Source organism: Salvelinus alpinus, chromosome 12, assembly GCF_045679555.1.
Source record: "Salvelinus alpinus chromosome 12, SLU_Salpinus.1, whole genome shotgun sequence".
Lineage (NCBI taxonomy): Eukaryota > Metazoa > Chordata > Actinopteri > Salmoniformes > Salmonidae > Salvelinus > Salvelinus alpinus.
The window spans coordinates 57785609-57800935 of record NC_092097.1 but is presented as its reverse complement, the minus strand read 5'-3'; the positions used below and the strand labels follow the sequence as shown (position 1 = coordinate 57800935).

Sequence of the window (15327 nt, the reverse complement as noted above, 5' to 3'; positions counted from 1 at the left end):
TAAACTCTGTTACGGTAATATCCTTTAGCAGCTCTAACATATAAACCCTGGTACAGTAATATCCTGTAGCAGCTCCAACATATAAACCCTGGTACAGTAATATCCTGTAGCAGCTCTAACATATAAACCCTGTTACGGTAATATCCTGTAGCAGCTCTAACATATAAACCCTGTTACGGTAATATCCTGTAGCAGCTCTAACATATGAACTCTGGTACGGTAATATCCTGTAGCAGCTCTAACATATGAACTCTGGTACGGTAATATCCTGTAGCAGTCCTAACATATAAACCCTGTTATAGCAGCTCTAACATATAAACTCTGGTACGGTAATATCCTGTAGCAGCTCTAACATATAAACCTTGTTACGGTAATATCCTGTAGCAGCTCTAACATATAAACCCTGTTACGGTAATATCCTGTAGCAGCCCTAACATATAAACCCTGTTACGGTAATATCCTGTAGCAGCCCTAACATATAAACCCTGTTACGGTAATATCCTGTAGCAGCTCTAACATTTAAACCCTGTTACGGTAATATCCTGTAGCAGCCCTAACATATAAACCCTGTTACGGTAATATCCTGTAGCAGCTCTAACATATAAACCCTGTTACGGTAATATCCTGTAGCAGCTCTAACATATAAACCCTGTTACGGTAATATCCTGTAGCAGCCCTAACATATAAACCCTGTTACGGTAATATCCTGTAGCAGCTCTAACATATAAACCCTGTTACGGTAATATCCTGTAGCAGCTCTAACATATAAACCCTGTTACGGTAATATCCTGTAGCAGCCCTAACATATAAACCTGGTACGGTAATATCCTGTAGTAGAACTCTGGTACGGACAGTAAAACTAGAGTGCAGAACCTATATATACTATGTAATAGCAGTTATTGAGCAGTAAGCCAACTAGGCAGAGAGATGAGTGTGTATTTTATGTTCGAGGCATCATGACATCACTCGACAGAACAGAGGCATCTTGACCAGAGCTCAAGACAGCAGGTAGCTGGGGTTGCCAGGCAACTGCTTTTTCCTGCGAACGCCAGGATTGTCTGTTTATTATGGGGTGTTGTTCAGCTGTGAGGATGAGTAGGCTATGACACGGTGTTAGTGTACTAATAACGTGTGACAAATTTGTCCGGGTTACGTCAAATGAACACGATATCTCTGGGTTATTAATGATACAAAATCTGAGTGTTAGAATCTAGGCTGGCAAGAAATAGTCTCCACTGGGTAAGTACTAGGTTACATAGCTATGTTACTTACATATGTATAGTACATGTATCATGTTGACTAGATTAACATGTGGCACCATGGAAACTCTAGTCCTTATCAGGCCTGTGTGCATCCATTGGTGTACGCAGTCATCCAGCCAGTCATCCAGCCAGTCATCCAGCCAGTCAGCCAGCCAGTCAGTCAGTCAGCCACTCACCCAGCCAGTCAGTCAGCCAGCCAGCCAGTCAGTCAGTCAGTCAGTCATCCAGCCAGTCATCCAGCCAGTCATCCAGCCAGTCAGCCAGCCAGTCAATCAGTCAGCCAGTCAGCCAGTCACCCACCCACCCACCCACCCACCCAGTCAGCCAGCCAGTCAGTCAGCCAGTCAGCCAGCCAGTCACCCAGCCAGTCAGCCAGCCAGTCAGTCAGTCAGCCAGTCAGCCAGTCACCCAGTCACCTAGTCACCCAGTCACCCAGTCAGCCAGTCAGTCAGCCAGTCACCCACCCCCAGCCAGCCAGCCAGTCAGTCATCCAGCCAGTCATCCAGCCAGTCATCCAGCCAGCCAGTCACCCACCCAGCCAGTCAGTCAGCCAGTCCTTTACTACACTGGGCTGCTCTCTGCTCTCCATATTGATCGCGGCCTGTCTTTGGTGAACCTCAGGGAAAGCGTCTGGATCAAAGCCTGCTGCTTGTCCTAGTCTTTACAGCTGCCATTGACTGCCAATGCGCTGATTATCATGCATGAGATGTGGATACTAGTAGTAGACTCCTCTGTGCTGATTAATGAGGAAGAGGGAATGTGTGAGAGTAAAGGAGAGCCAGAGAAGAAAGAAAAAGAGAGGGAGAGATCGGGATTGAGGGAAGAAAAAAGACAGAGAGCAGGAGAGACAGTGAGGAGAGAGAGAAGAAAAGAGAGAGAGAAGAAAGCACGAGAACATTAATAAAGTGGGAGAGATGGAGGGATAGAGAGAGAGAGAGAGAGAGAGAGAGAGAGAGAGAGAGAGAGAGAGAGAGAGAGAGAGAGAGAGAGAGAGAGAGAGAGAGATATTGTATATTATCTACCTCACTTGCTTTGGCAATGTTAACACATGTTTCCCATGCCAATAAAGCCCCTTGAATTGAATTGAATTGAATTGAATTGAGAGAGAGAGAGAGAGAGAGAGAGAGAGAGAGAGAGAGAGAGAGAGAGAGAGAGAGAGAGAGAGAGAGAGAGAGAGAGAGAGAGAGCAACACCATGCTTCTGACACCATGTTTAATTAGATTTTAACAGGGACAATACAGGGTTTGTTCTCTCTGAGGACGGTTGTGTGCCCCCTCCCCTCTCCCTCTCCGCCTCCACCTCTCCCTCTCCTTCTATCTCTCCCCCTCCACCTCTCCTTCTATCTCTCCCCCTCCACCTCTCCTTCAATCTCTTCGCCTCCACCTCTCCCTCTCCTCTATCTCTCCCCCACCTCTCCCTCTCCCCATACTTCACCTCTCCCTCTCCTTCTATCTCTCTCCCGCTCCCTCTCCCTCTCCCCATACTTCACCTCCACCTCTCCTTCTATCTCTCTCCCTCTCCCTCTCCCTCTCCCCATACTTCACCTCCACCTCTCCTTCTATCTCTCTCCCTCTCCCCATACTTCACCTCCACCTCTCCTTCTATCTCTCTCCCTCTCCCTCTCCCCATACTTCATCTTCCCCTCTCCTTCTATCTCTCTCCCTCTCCCTCTCCCCATACTTCATCTCTCCTTCTATCTCTCTCCCTCTCCCTCTCCCCATACTTCACCTCTCCCTCTCCTTCTATCTCTCTCCCTCTCCCCATACTTCACCTCCACCTCTCCTTCTATCTCTCTCCCTCTCCCTCTCCCCATACTTCATCTCTCCTTCTATCTCCCCCACCTCTCCCTCTCCCCATACTTCACCTCCACCTCTCCTTCTATCTCTCTCCCTCTCCCTCTCCCCATACTTCATCTCTCCTTCTATCTCTCTCCCTCTCCCTCTCCCCATACTTCACCTCTCCCTCTCCTTCTATCTCTCTCCCGCTCCCTCTCCCTCTCCCCATACTTCATCTCTCCTTCTATCTCTCTCCCTCTCCCTCTCCCCATACTTCACCTCTCCCTCTCCTTCTATCTCTCCCCCTTCATTCTGATGAGTGAGTTCTGATGATTCACTTCTGCTCTCAGAATAATCTGCTGCTTTAGGATTTTACTGGAACGTCTTCCACAGCAAAGTGTTGTGTAGTCTGGAAAACAAAGATGTTTTAGGGAAGACAGACTGAGAGAGAGATTCCAGTCAGTGTCTATGCTTAGTCGGACCATGAGGTTGCATCCTACCTTGCATCCCAACATCACCGAACACCAAACCCTGAAACACTGGCCCTCCATCCATCCAGACTCCAAATTAGGAATCAGGCAACACATCAACAAGTAATTCCCGGGACCAGAGCCCTCCTTCAGCCCTGTGAGATGTGGCCAGAGCTGGAGCCATGGCAACACATCAACACCTTCAGCCCTGTGAGATGTGGCCAGAGCTGGAGCCATGGCAACACATCAACACCTTCAGCCCTGTGAGATGTGGCCAGAGCTGGAGCCATGGCAACACATCAACACCTTCAGCCCTGTGAGATGTGGCCAGAGCTGGAGCCATGGCAACACATCAACACCTTCAGCCCTGTGAGATGTGGCCAGAGCTGGAGCCATGGCAACACATCAACACCTTCAGCCCTGTGAGATGTGGCCAGAGCTGGAGCCATGGCAACACATCAACACCTTCAGCCCTGTGAGATGTGGCCAGAGCTGGAGCCATGGCAACACATCAACACCTTCAGCCCTGTGAGATGTGGCCAGAGCTGGAGCCATGGCAACACATCAACACCTTCAGCCCTGTGAGATGTGGCCAGAGCTGGAGCCATGGCAACACATCGACAGTAGTTTGTGTGTGTGTCCATCCGTGTGTTCGCCTCCGTGTGTGTCTCTCCGTGCGTGTCTGTGTCTCTGTGTGTGTCTCTGTGTGTGTCTCTGTGTGTGTGTGTATCTGTGTGTGTCTCTGTGTGTGTCTCTGTGTGTGTCTCTGTGTGTCTGTCCGTGTGTGTCTGTTCGTGTGTGTCTCTTTGTGTGTCTCTCCGTGTCTGTCCGTGTGTGTCTCTCCATGTCTGTCCGTTTGTGTCTGTCCGTGTGTGTCTCTTTGTGTGTCTCTCCGTGTCTGTCCTTGTGTGTCTCTCCGTGTGTTTGTGTGTATGAACTGAAAGGACATTAATGAACATCAGAACCATAGAGAGACTGTTATTGGACGGAGGTAGAGTACTATCAGAAACATAGGGAGAATGTTATTGGACGGAGGTAGAGGACTATCAGAACCATAGGGAGAATGTTATTGGACGGAGGTAGAGGACTATCAGAACCATAGGGAGAATGTTATTGGACGGAGGTAGAGGACTATCAGAACCATAGAGAGAATGTTATTAGACGGAGGTAGAGGACTATCAGAACCATAGGGAGAATGTTATTGGACGGAGGTAGAGGACTATCAGAACCATAGGGAGAATGTTATTGGACGGAGGTAGAGGACTATCAGAACCATAGGGAGAATGTTATTGGACGGAGGTAGAGGACTATCAGAACCACAGGGAGAATGTTATTGGACGGAGGTAGAGGACTATCAGAACCATAGGGAGAATGTTATTGGACAGAGAGGGACATCAGAGTGTTGGCGGGGTAGGACTATCAGAACCATAGGGAGAATGTTATTGGACGGAGGTAGAGGACTATCAGAACCATAGGGAGAATGTTATTGGACGGAGGTAGAGGACTATCAGAACCATAGGGAGAATGTTATTGGACAGAGGTAGAGGACTATCAGAACCATAGGGAGAATGTTATTGGACGGAGGTAGAGGACTATCAGAACCATAGGGAGAATGTTATTGGACGGAGGTAGAGGACTATCAGAACCATAGGGAGAATGTTATTGGACGGAGGTAGAGGACTATCAGAACCATAGGGAGAATGTTATTGGACGGAGGTAGAGGACTATCAGAACCATAGGGAGAATGTTATTGGACCGAGGTAGAGGACTGTGTCTGAGAGGTCAGCTGGGTTTCCGTGGAGACAGGGTGCAGGGAGCTAAAACTGTGAGTTGTGGATTGTTTTTCCCACTAAATGAGATGAATGGGAGAGTACGGCTGAATGGGGATGTTATAGCCAGTTGGCACCCTATTCCCTATATAGTGCACTACTTTTGACCAGGCCCTATAGGGTAGGAGTGCACTATAATAGAGAGTCGTTTGGGACGCATGTTAGCATAAATCCATTGTGCCTCTCTAGGCTCTGCTCTGTTCGTTCTCTTGGTTTGTACACTCGCTGACAGTGTCTCTGTGTAGCTTCATAATCCCCTCCACTTCATGTGTGTCTTTTGGATGTTTGAAGTTGTAAATATTGATGATAGGAGGTCTCGGGGTTGCTTTCAGGGAAATTGTCTCTGAATCTCAAACCAAAACCCCATTGTCCTAGGCACATTTCCTCTTAGGGACGTACGGAGATATGAGAGGATCGGGTATTACGTAGGTATAAGCAAATATGGGGATAATTCCCCTTGGTTTATCAGCGGGCAAGATGGACACCCTAACGTCTATTCAACCCTCTGAGATCAAGGGCTAAGGATTTGATATTCAGTCTCACCACAGCGCAACATGCAGAGGCAGAAATTAGTTTTGGAATATGAATGAGTGTAAATGAAGCCCAGAGGCAGTTTTAACGTCTAATCTACTCGGCGGATGTTGATCTATGATTTATGAGTTCTGTTCTCTCCCTTGGCACGGAGAGGATTGAAAGCCTCTGCTATCTACGCTAGAGGTTTGTCTTAACTACGGTCATTTGGAACATCATTTCATTTCCATGACTGTAACAATCAGATGCATAAACTGGTAAAGTACCGTCAAGGGTTCAAGGTTCAAGGGTCTAGGGTTCATGCATGTACCGTAAAAAATGTTTCTTAAAACTACATTAAAAAACAAAAAGCATTGATCTGAATACAAAACAGGGATTCTGAACCTGTTGTCTGTCTTCCTTCAGTATAATATTGACACCTTGCCGCAGTCAGTACTTTATGTGACGGTGTGTGTGATGCTGTGTGTGTGATGCTGTGTGTGATGGTGTGTGTGATGCTGTGTGTGTGATGCTGTGTGTGATGCTGTGTGTGTGATGCTGTGTGTGATGCTGTGTGTGTGATGCTGCGTGTGTGATGGTGTGTGTGTGATGCTGTGTGTGTGATGGTGTGTGTGTGATGCTGTGTGTGATGCTGTGTGTGATGCTGTGTGTGATGCTGTGGGTGATGATGTGTGTGATGCTGTGTGTGATGCTGTGTGTGATGCTGTGTGTGTGTGTGTGTGACGGTGTTTGTCTTGTGGTCCTCAGGTGTGGGTGGATGCTGGGACTCAGATCTTCTTCTCCTATGCCATCTGTCTGGGGTGCCTGACAGCCCTGGGGAGCTACAACAGTTACAACAACAACTGTTACAGGTTAGACTGACACACAGACAATACTACCGGTTAGACGGACACACAGACAATACTACCGGTTAGACTGACACACAGACAATACTACCGGTTAGACGGACACACAGACAATACTACCGGTTAGACTGACACACAGACAATACTACTGGTTAGACTGACACACAGACAATACTACCGGTTAGACTGACACACAGACAATACTACCGGTTAGACTGACACACAGACAATACTACCGGTTAGACTGACACACAGACAATACTACCGGTTAGACTGACACACAGACAATACTACCGGTTAGACTGACACACAGACAATACTACCGGTTAGACTGACACACAGACAATACTACTGGTTAGACTGACACACAGACAATGCTACCGGTTAGACAGACACACAGACAATACTACCGGTTAGACTGACACACAGACAATACTACCGGTTAGACTGACACACAGACAACACTACTGCTTAGACTGACACACAGACAATACTACTGGTTAGACTGACACACAGACAATACTACTGGTTAGACTGACACACAGACAATACTACCGGTAAGACTGACACACAGACAATACTACCGGTTAGACTGACACACAGACAATACTACCGGTTAGACTGACACACAGACAATACTACCGGTTAGACTGACACACAGACAATACTACCGGTTAGACTAACCCAATGATGGGGTATTGTGTGTAGGCCAGTGACTAAATGTAATCTAAATGTAATCAATTTGAAAAAGTCAAGGGGTGTGAATAATTTCTGAAGGCTCTGTATGTCTGCTCCAGGGACTGTATTAGTAAATGTCTGTTACAGGGACTGTATTAGTAAATGTCTGCTCCAGGGACTGTATTAGTAAATGTCTATTCCAGGGACTGTATTAGTAAATGTCTGCTCCAGGGACTGTATTAGTAAATGTGTGTTACAGGGACTACATTAGTAAATGTCTATTCCAGGGACTACATTAGTAAATGTCTATTCCAGGGACTGTATTAGTAAATGTGTGTTACAGGGACTGTTTTAGTAAATGTCTATTCCAGGGACTACATTAGTAAATGTCTATTCCAGGGACTGTATTAGTAAATGTGTGTTACAGGGACTACATTAGTAAATGTGTGTTACAGGGACTACATTAGTAAATGTGTGTTACAGGGACTGTATTAGTAAATGTCTATTCCAGGGACTGTATTAGTAAATGTCTATTCCAGGGACTGTATTAGTAAATGTGTGTTACAGGGACTGTATTAGTAAATGTGTGTTACAGGGACTGTATTAGTAAATGTGTGTTACAGGGACTGTATTAGTAAATGTGTATTCCAGGGACTGTATTAGTAAATGTCTATTCCAGGGACTGTATTAGTAAATGTCTATTCCAGGGACTGTATTAGTAAATGTCTATTCCAGGGACTGTATTAGTAAATGTGTGTTACAGGGACTGTATTAGTAAATGTCTATTCCAGGGACTGTATTAGTAAATGTGTGTTACAGGGACTGTATTAGTAAATGTGTGTTACAGGGACTACATTAGTAAATGTGTGTTACAGGGACTACATTAGTAAATGTGTGTTACAGGGACTACATTAGTAAATGTGTGTTACAGGGACTACATTAGTAAATGTGTGTTACAGGGACTGTATTAGTAAATGTCTATTCCAGGGACTGTATTAGTAAATGTCTATTCCAGGGACTGTATTAGTAAATGTGTGTTACAGGGACTGTATTAGTAAATGTCTATTCCAGGGACTGTATTAGTAAATGTGTGTTACAGGGACTGTATTAGTAAATGTGTGTTACCGGGACTGTATTAGTAAATGTGTATTCCAGGGACTGTATTAGTAAATGTCTATTCCAGGGACTGTATTAGTAAATGTCTATTCCAGGGACTGTATTAGTAAATGTCTATTCCAGGGACTGTATTAGTAAATGTGTGTTACAGGGACTGTATTAGTAAATGTCTATTCCAGGGACTGTATTAGTAAATGTTTGTTACAGGGACTGTATTAGTAAATGTGTGTTACAGGGACTGTATTAGTAAATGTGTGTTACAGGGACTGTATTAGTAAATGTGTGTTACAGGGACTGTATTAGTAAATGTGTGTTACAGGGACTGTATTAGTAAATGTCTATTCCAGGGACTGTATTAGTAAATGTGTGTTACAGGGACTGTATTAGTAAATGTGTGTTACAGGGACTGTATTAGTAAATGTGTGTTACAGGGACTGTATTAGTAAATGTGTGTTACAGGGACTGTATTAGTAAATGTCTATTCCAGGGACTGTATTAGTAAATGTCTATTCCAGGGACTGTATTAGTAAATGTCTATTCCAGGGACTGTATTAGTAAATGTCTATTCCAGGGACTGTATTAGTAAATGTCTATTCCAGGGACTGTATTAGTAAATGTCTAATCCAGGGACTGTATTAGTAAATGTCTATTCCAGGGACTGTATTAGTAAATGTCTATTCCAGGGACTACATTAGTAAATGTGTGTTACAGGGACTGTTTTAGTAAATGTGTGTTACAGGGACTACATTAGTAAATGTGTGTTACAGGGACTGTATTAGTAAATGTCTATTCCAGGGACTGTATTAGTAAATGTCTATTCCAGGGACTACATTAGTAAATGTGTGTTACAGGGACTGTATTAGTAAATGTGTGTTACAGGGACTACATTAGTAAATGTGTGTTACAGGGACTGTATTAGTAAATGTGTGTTACAGGGACTGTATTAGTAAATGTCTATTCCAGGGACTGTATTAGTAAATGTGTGTTAAAGGGACTGCATTCGTAAATGTCTATTCCAGGGACTGTGTTAGTAAATGTCTATTCCAGGGACTGTATTAGTAAATGTCTATTCCAGGGACTGTATTAGTAAATGTCTATTCCAGGGACTGCATTTGTAAATGTCTATTCCAGGGACTGTGTTAGTAAATGTCTATTCCAGGGACTGTATTAGTAAATGTGTGTTACAGGGACTGTTTTAGTAAATGTGTGTTACAGGGACTGTTTTAGTAAATGTGTGTTACAGGGACTGCATTAGTAAATGTGTGTTACAGGGACTGTATTAGTAAATGTGTGTTACAGGGACTGTATTAGTAAATGTGTGTTACAGGGACTGTATTAGTAAATGTCTATTCCAGGGACTGTATTAGTAAATGTCTATTCCAGGGACTACATTAGTAAATGTGTGTTACAGGGACTGCATTAGTAAATGTGTGTTACAGGGACTGTATTAGTAAATGTCTATTCCAGGGACTGTATTAGTAAATGTCTATTCCAGGGACTACATTAGTAAATGTGTGTTACAGGGACTGTATTAGTAAATGTCTATTCCAGGGACTGTATTAGTAAATGTCTATTCCAGGGACTACATTAGTAAATGTGTGTTACAGGGACTGTATTAGTAAATGTGTGTTACAGGGACTACATTAGTAAATGTGTGTTACAGGGACTGTATTAGTAAATGTCTATTCCAGGGACTGCATTAGTAAATGTGTGTTACAGGGACTACATTAGTAAATGTGTGTTACAGGGACTGTATTAGTAAATGTGTGTTACAGGGACTGTATTAGTAAATGTCTATTCCAGGGACTGTATTAGTAAATGTGTGTTACAGGGACTGCATTCGTAAATGTCTATTCCAGGGACTGTGTTAGTAAATGTCTATTCCAGGGACTGTATTAGTAAATGTGTATTCCAGGGACTGTATTAGTAAATGTCTATTCCAGGGACTGTATTAGTAAATGTCTATTCCAGGGACTGCATTCGTAAATGTCTATTCCAGGGACTGTATTAGTAAATGTGTGTTACAGGGACTGTATTAGTAAATGTGTGTTACAGTGACTACATTAGTAAATGTGTGTTACAGGGACTGTATTAGTAAATGTGTGTTACAGTGACTACATTAGTAAATGTGTGTTACAGGGACTGTTTTAGTAAATGTGTGTTACAGGGACTGTTTTAGTAAATGTGTGTTACAGGGACTGTTTTAGTAAATGTGTGTTACAGGGACTACATTAGTAAATGTGTGTTACAGGGACTGTATTAGTAAATGTGTGTTACAGTGACTACATTAGTAAATGTGTGTTACAGGGACTGTTTTAGTAAATGTGTGTTACAGGGACTGTATTAGTAAATGTCTATTCCAGGGACTACATTAGTAAATGTGTGTTACAGTGACTACATTAGTAAATGTGTGTTACAGGGACTACATTAGTAAATGTGTGTTACAGGGACTGTTTTAGTAAATGTGTGTTACAGGGACTGTTTTAGTAAATGTGTGTTACAGGGACTGTTTTAGTAAATGTGTGTTACAGGGACTACATTAGTAAATGTGTGTTACAGGGACTACATTAGTAAATGTGTGTTACAGGGACTGTATTATGGTGTAAGTGTACTTTTTAATTTGGCCAGTTTTGTCACAGCAAATAATCCTTCAGCAACAGGATTTGAACCCATTCACACTGTTCTGCCAATGTTATGTTGCTTGATCGGTAATTAAACTAGTAGCTGAACAAAATTAGGGCTACATGAAAAAGGCAATGCTGTAATTATAACGATGTGTTAGTGCAGGTTTTTAATGTGTTTATGTAAATCCTGTGGTGCAGGAAAACAACAGAGTGATCAAATTAAAATTATCTCTCTCTCTCTCTCTCTCTCTCTCTCTCTCTCTCTCTCTCCGTCTGTCTGTCTGTCTGTCTGTCTGTCTGTCTGTCTGTCTGTCTGTCTGTCTGTCTGTCTGTCTGTCTGTCTGTCTGTCTGTCTGTCTGTCTGTCTGTCTGTCTGTCCGTCCGTCCGTCCGTCCGTCCGTCCGTCCGTCCGTCCGTCCGTCCGTCTGTCCGTGTGTCTGTCCGTGTGTCTCTCTGTCTGTTCCACAGGGACTGCCTCATGCTGTGCTGTCTGAATAGTGGGACCAGCTTCGTGGCGGGCTTCGCCATCTTCTCTGTGCTTGGCTTCATGGCCTTAGAACAGGGGGTGCCCATCGAGGCCGTGGCAGAGTCTGGTAAAAAGGATCATCCTGTTCTCTTTAGCACCAGCCAATGTCAAATAAAGGATAAAAGGCTGTTGCCGAAAAGCGTCCATTTGATGAGTGCAGGTTTTCCATTTCTTTCCAACCTTGCACCCAGAGACCTTTGTTAAAGGACTGTCGAGCTGCATGCCAGTTCGTGGTTCTACTGACAAACCCAGCCTTCTGTATGACTGGAACTACAATGTGATGGAGGATGATGATGATGTAACTGCCTTCCTCTCAGAAGCTCTTAGAGCAGCAGAACCACCGCTGTGCTCTGTCTTATTCAAGTCCAACATGAATGATTCAGCTGAGGCAGAGGCAGAGGCAGAGGCAGAGGCAGAGGCAGAGGCAGAGGCAGAGACAGAGGCAGAGGCAGAGACAGAGGCAGAGGCAGAGGCAGAGGCAGAGGCAGAGACAGAGGCAGAGACAGAGGCAGAGGCAGAGACAGAGACAGAGGCAGAGGCAGAGGCAGAGGCAGAGGCAGAGGCAGAGGCAGAGACAGAGGCAGAGGCAGAGGCAGAGACAGAGACAGAGGCAGAGGCAGAGGCAGAGACAGAGGCAGAGGCAGAGGCAGAGGCAGAGGCAGAGGCAGAGACAGAGACAGAGGCAGAGACAGAGGCAGAGGCAGAGGCAGAGACAGAGGCAGAGGCACGAAGTGGGGCAGGTGGGAGGAGTATGGCAGGAGATTAAAGGAGTTTGGGAGGAGTTTGGCAGGAGATGGGAGGTGTTTGGCAGGAGATGGGAGGTGTTTGGCAGGAGATGGGAGGAGTTTGGCAGGAGATGGCAGGAGTTTGGGAGGAGTTTGGCAGGAGATGGCAGGAGTTTGGCAGGAGATGGCAGGAGTTTGGCAGGAGTTTGGCAGGAGATGGCAGGAGTTTGGCAGGAGATGGCAGGAGTTTGGCAGGAGATGGGAGGTGTTTGGCATTAGATGAGAGGAGTTTGGCAGGAGATGGGAGGAGTTTGGCAGGAGATGGGAGGAGTTTGGCAGGACTTTGGCAGGAGATGGGAGAAGTTTGGCAGGAGATGGGAGGACTTTGGCAGGAGATGGGAGGAGTTTGGCAGGAGATGGGAGGAGTTTGGCAGGAGATGGCAGGAGTTTGGCAGGAGATGGGAGGACTTTGGCAGGAGATGGGAGGAGTTTGGCAGGAGATGGGAGGAGTTTGGCAGGAGATGGCAGGAGTTTGGCAGGAGATGGGAGGAGTTTGGCAGGAGATGGGAGGAGCTTGGCAGGAGATGGCAGGAGTTTGGGAGGAGTTTGGCAGGAGATGGGAGGAGTTTGGCAGGACTTTGGCAGGAGATGGGAGGAGTTTGGCAGGAGATGGGAGGAGTTTGGCAGGACTTTGGCAGGAGATGGGAGAAGTTTGGCAGGAGATGGGAGGACTTTGGCAGGAGATGGGAGGAGTTTGGCAGGAGATGGGAGGAGTTTGGCAGGAGATGGCAGGAGTTTGGCAGGAGATGGGAGGAGTTTGGCAGGAGATGGGAGGAGATGGCAGGAGTTTGGCAGGAGATGGGAGGAGTTTGGCAGGAGTTTGGCAGGAGATGGGAGGAGTTTGGCAGGAGAAGGGGGGAGTTTGGCAGGAGATGGGAGCAGTTTGGCAGGATATGGGATGAGTTTGGCAGGAGATGGGAGGAGATGGGAGGAGTTTGGCAGGACTTTGGCAGGAGATGGCAGGAGTTTGGCAGGAGATGGGAGGAGTTTGGCAGGAGATGGCAGGAGTTTGGCGGGAGATGGCAGGAGATGGGAGGAGTTTGGCAGGAGATGGGAGGACTTTGGCAGGAGATGGGAGGAGTTTGGCAGGAGATGGGAGGACTTTGGCAGGAGATGGGAGGACTTTGGCAGGAGATGGGAGGCCTTTGGCAGGAGATGGGAGGAGTTTGGCAGGAGATGGGAGGACTTTGGCAGGAGATGGGAGGACTTTGGCAGGAGATGGGAGGACTTTGGCAGGAGATGGCAGGAGATGGGAGGACTTTGGCAGGAGATGGGAGGACTTTGGCAGGAGATGGGAGGAGTTTTGCAGGAGATGGGAGGAGTTTGGCAGGAGATGGGAGGAGTTTGGCAGGAGATGGGAGGACTTTGGCAGGAGATGGGAGGACTTTGGCAGGACTTTGGCAGGAGATGGGAGGACGTTTGGCAGGAGATGGGAGGCAGTGAAAGGACAGACCAGTTTGCTCACAGAGGACTCTACTGTTTGTCTGCAGATTTGTGATTATTTACATGTAAATAACAAATTGCTGACATGTGTAATATGTTCTTCTGAATCTCTGCATGTCCTTGATCACATTGAGTGCCATGTAGACACAGCCAGCAGTATCTATCAACGGCCTAACCTCCCTACTCTAAACCCTGAAGCTGTGTGTTGTTGTTGTTAATGTTGTTGTTGTTGTCGTTTACACCAGGTCCAGGCTTAGCCTTCATAGCCTACCCTAAAGCTGTGACCATGATGCCTCTGTCTCCTCTGTGGGCTTGTCTCTTCTTCATGATGCTCATCTTCCTGGGGCTGGACAGCCAGGTTAGGACACCAGAAGGGGGAGGGAGGGAGGGAGAGGGTGGAAGGAGGGAGGGAGGGAGGGAGGGAGGGAGCAGGGACGGAGGGAGAGAGAGAGAGGCAGGGAAGGAGGGAGAGAGAGAGGAAGGGAGGCAGGGAAGGAGAGAGAGAATGAGTTGTGTTGTGTTGTGTAGTTTGTGTGTGTAGAGAGCCTGGTGACAGCGGTAATAGACATGTACCCAGAGACCTTCAGGAGAGGCTACCGTCGAGAAATGCTCATCCTGGGCTTGTCTATATGCTCCTTCTTCGTGGGGCTCATCATGTTGACAGAGGTAAGACCAAAGTACTTCCTGCTTGTACTTCCTGCTTGTACTTCCTGCTTCACTCCCATTGGTACACTCAATATGGCCACTGGTCCACACACCACAACACATTGACTTGAATGGAAATATCTGTTCTTGTAGTTATATTTCTGCCTGTTTCCAAATGAGCGTTTCATATAAGGAACCATACCACCAATACACTTCGCAGCCCGTGATTTTAAGGCTGTTCAGAAATGGGTCAAAAATGGTGTTGAATGCTTTTACACTGAACTGAAGGAGGCTTTCGTCCTGCTGAAAGCTCTTTCTGCTCAGTTCTTCTGTAAAAGCAAAGGCACGGATAAATCTCACGTGTAGCTGCCCTATGAATTACGCCATCGTTCAAATGGGCTCACCTCTAAACGGCTGACCCACAGTGGTGCTGGTTCAGATTATTTAGCACAGAAGCCAGTAACTAAAACCCAAGTCACCCAACTGGAACCATTCTCTCAGTTCAATTCAAACTGTTTTGTCTGATCATGTGTTGATGTGATCATGTGATCATGTGTTGATGTGATCATGTGTTGATGTGATCATGTGTTGATGTGATGATCTGATCATGTGTTGATGTCGTCAGGGTGGAATGTACGTGTTCCAGCTGTTTGACTCGTACGCGGCCAGCGGGATGTGTCTGCTGTTTGTGGCCATCTTCGAGTCAATATGTATCGGCTGGGTATACGGTAAGTCTCTCTCTCTCTCTTGCTCTCTCTTGCTCTCTCTCTCTCTCTCTCTCTCTCTCTCTCTCTCTCT

General features: G+C 46.0%; 1 protein-coding gene across 2 annotated transcripts in view; it reads left to right on the top strand.

Moving 5' to 3' along the window:
- The window catches only part of slc6a11b (solute carrier family 6 member 11b), a 91191-nt gene that overhangs the window by 59995 nt on the left and 15869 nt on the right, over positions 1–15327 (top strand). For both annotated transcript variants that reach the window (XM_071336927.1, XM_071336926.1), the window contains exons 8-12: positions 6615–6718; positions 11599–11723; positions 14130–14242; positions 14413–14550; positions 15155–15257. In XM_071336927.1, the coding sequence (XP_071193028.1) occupies positions 6615–6718; positions 11599–11723; positions 14130–14242; positions 14413–14550; positions 15155–15257 (583 nt within the window). The remainder of the gene's footprint in view (positions 1–6614; positions 6719–11598; positions 11724–14129; positions 14243–14412; positions 14551–15154; positions 15258–15327) is intronic.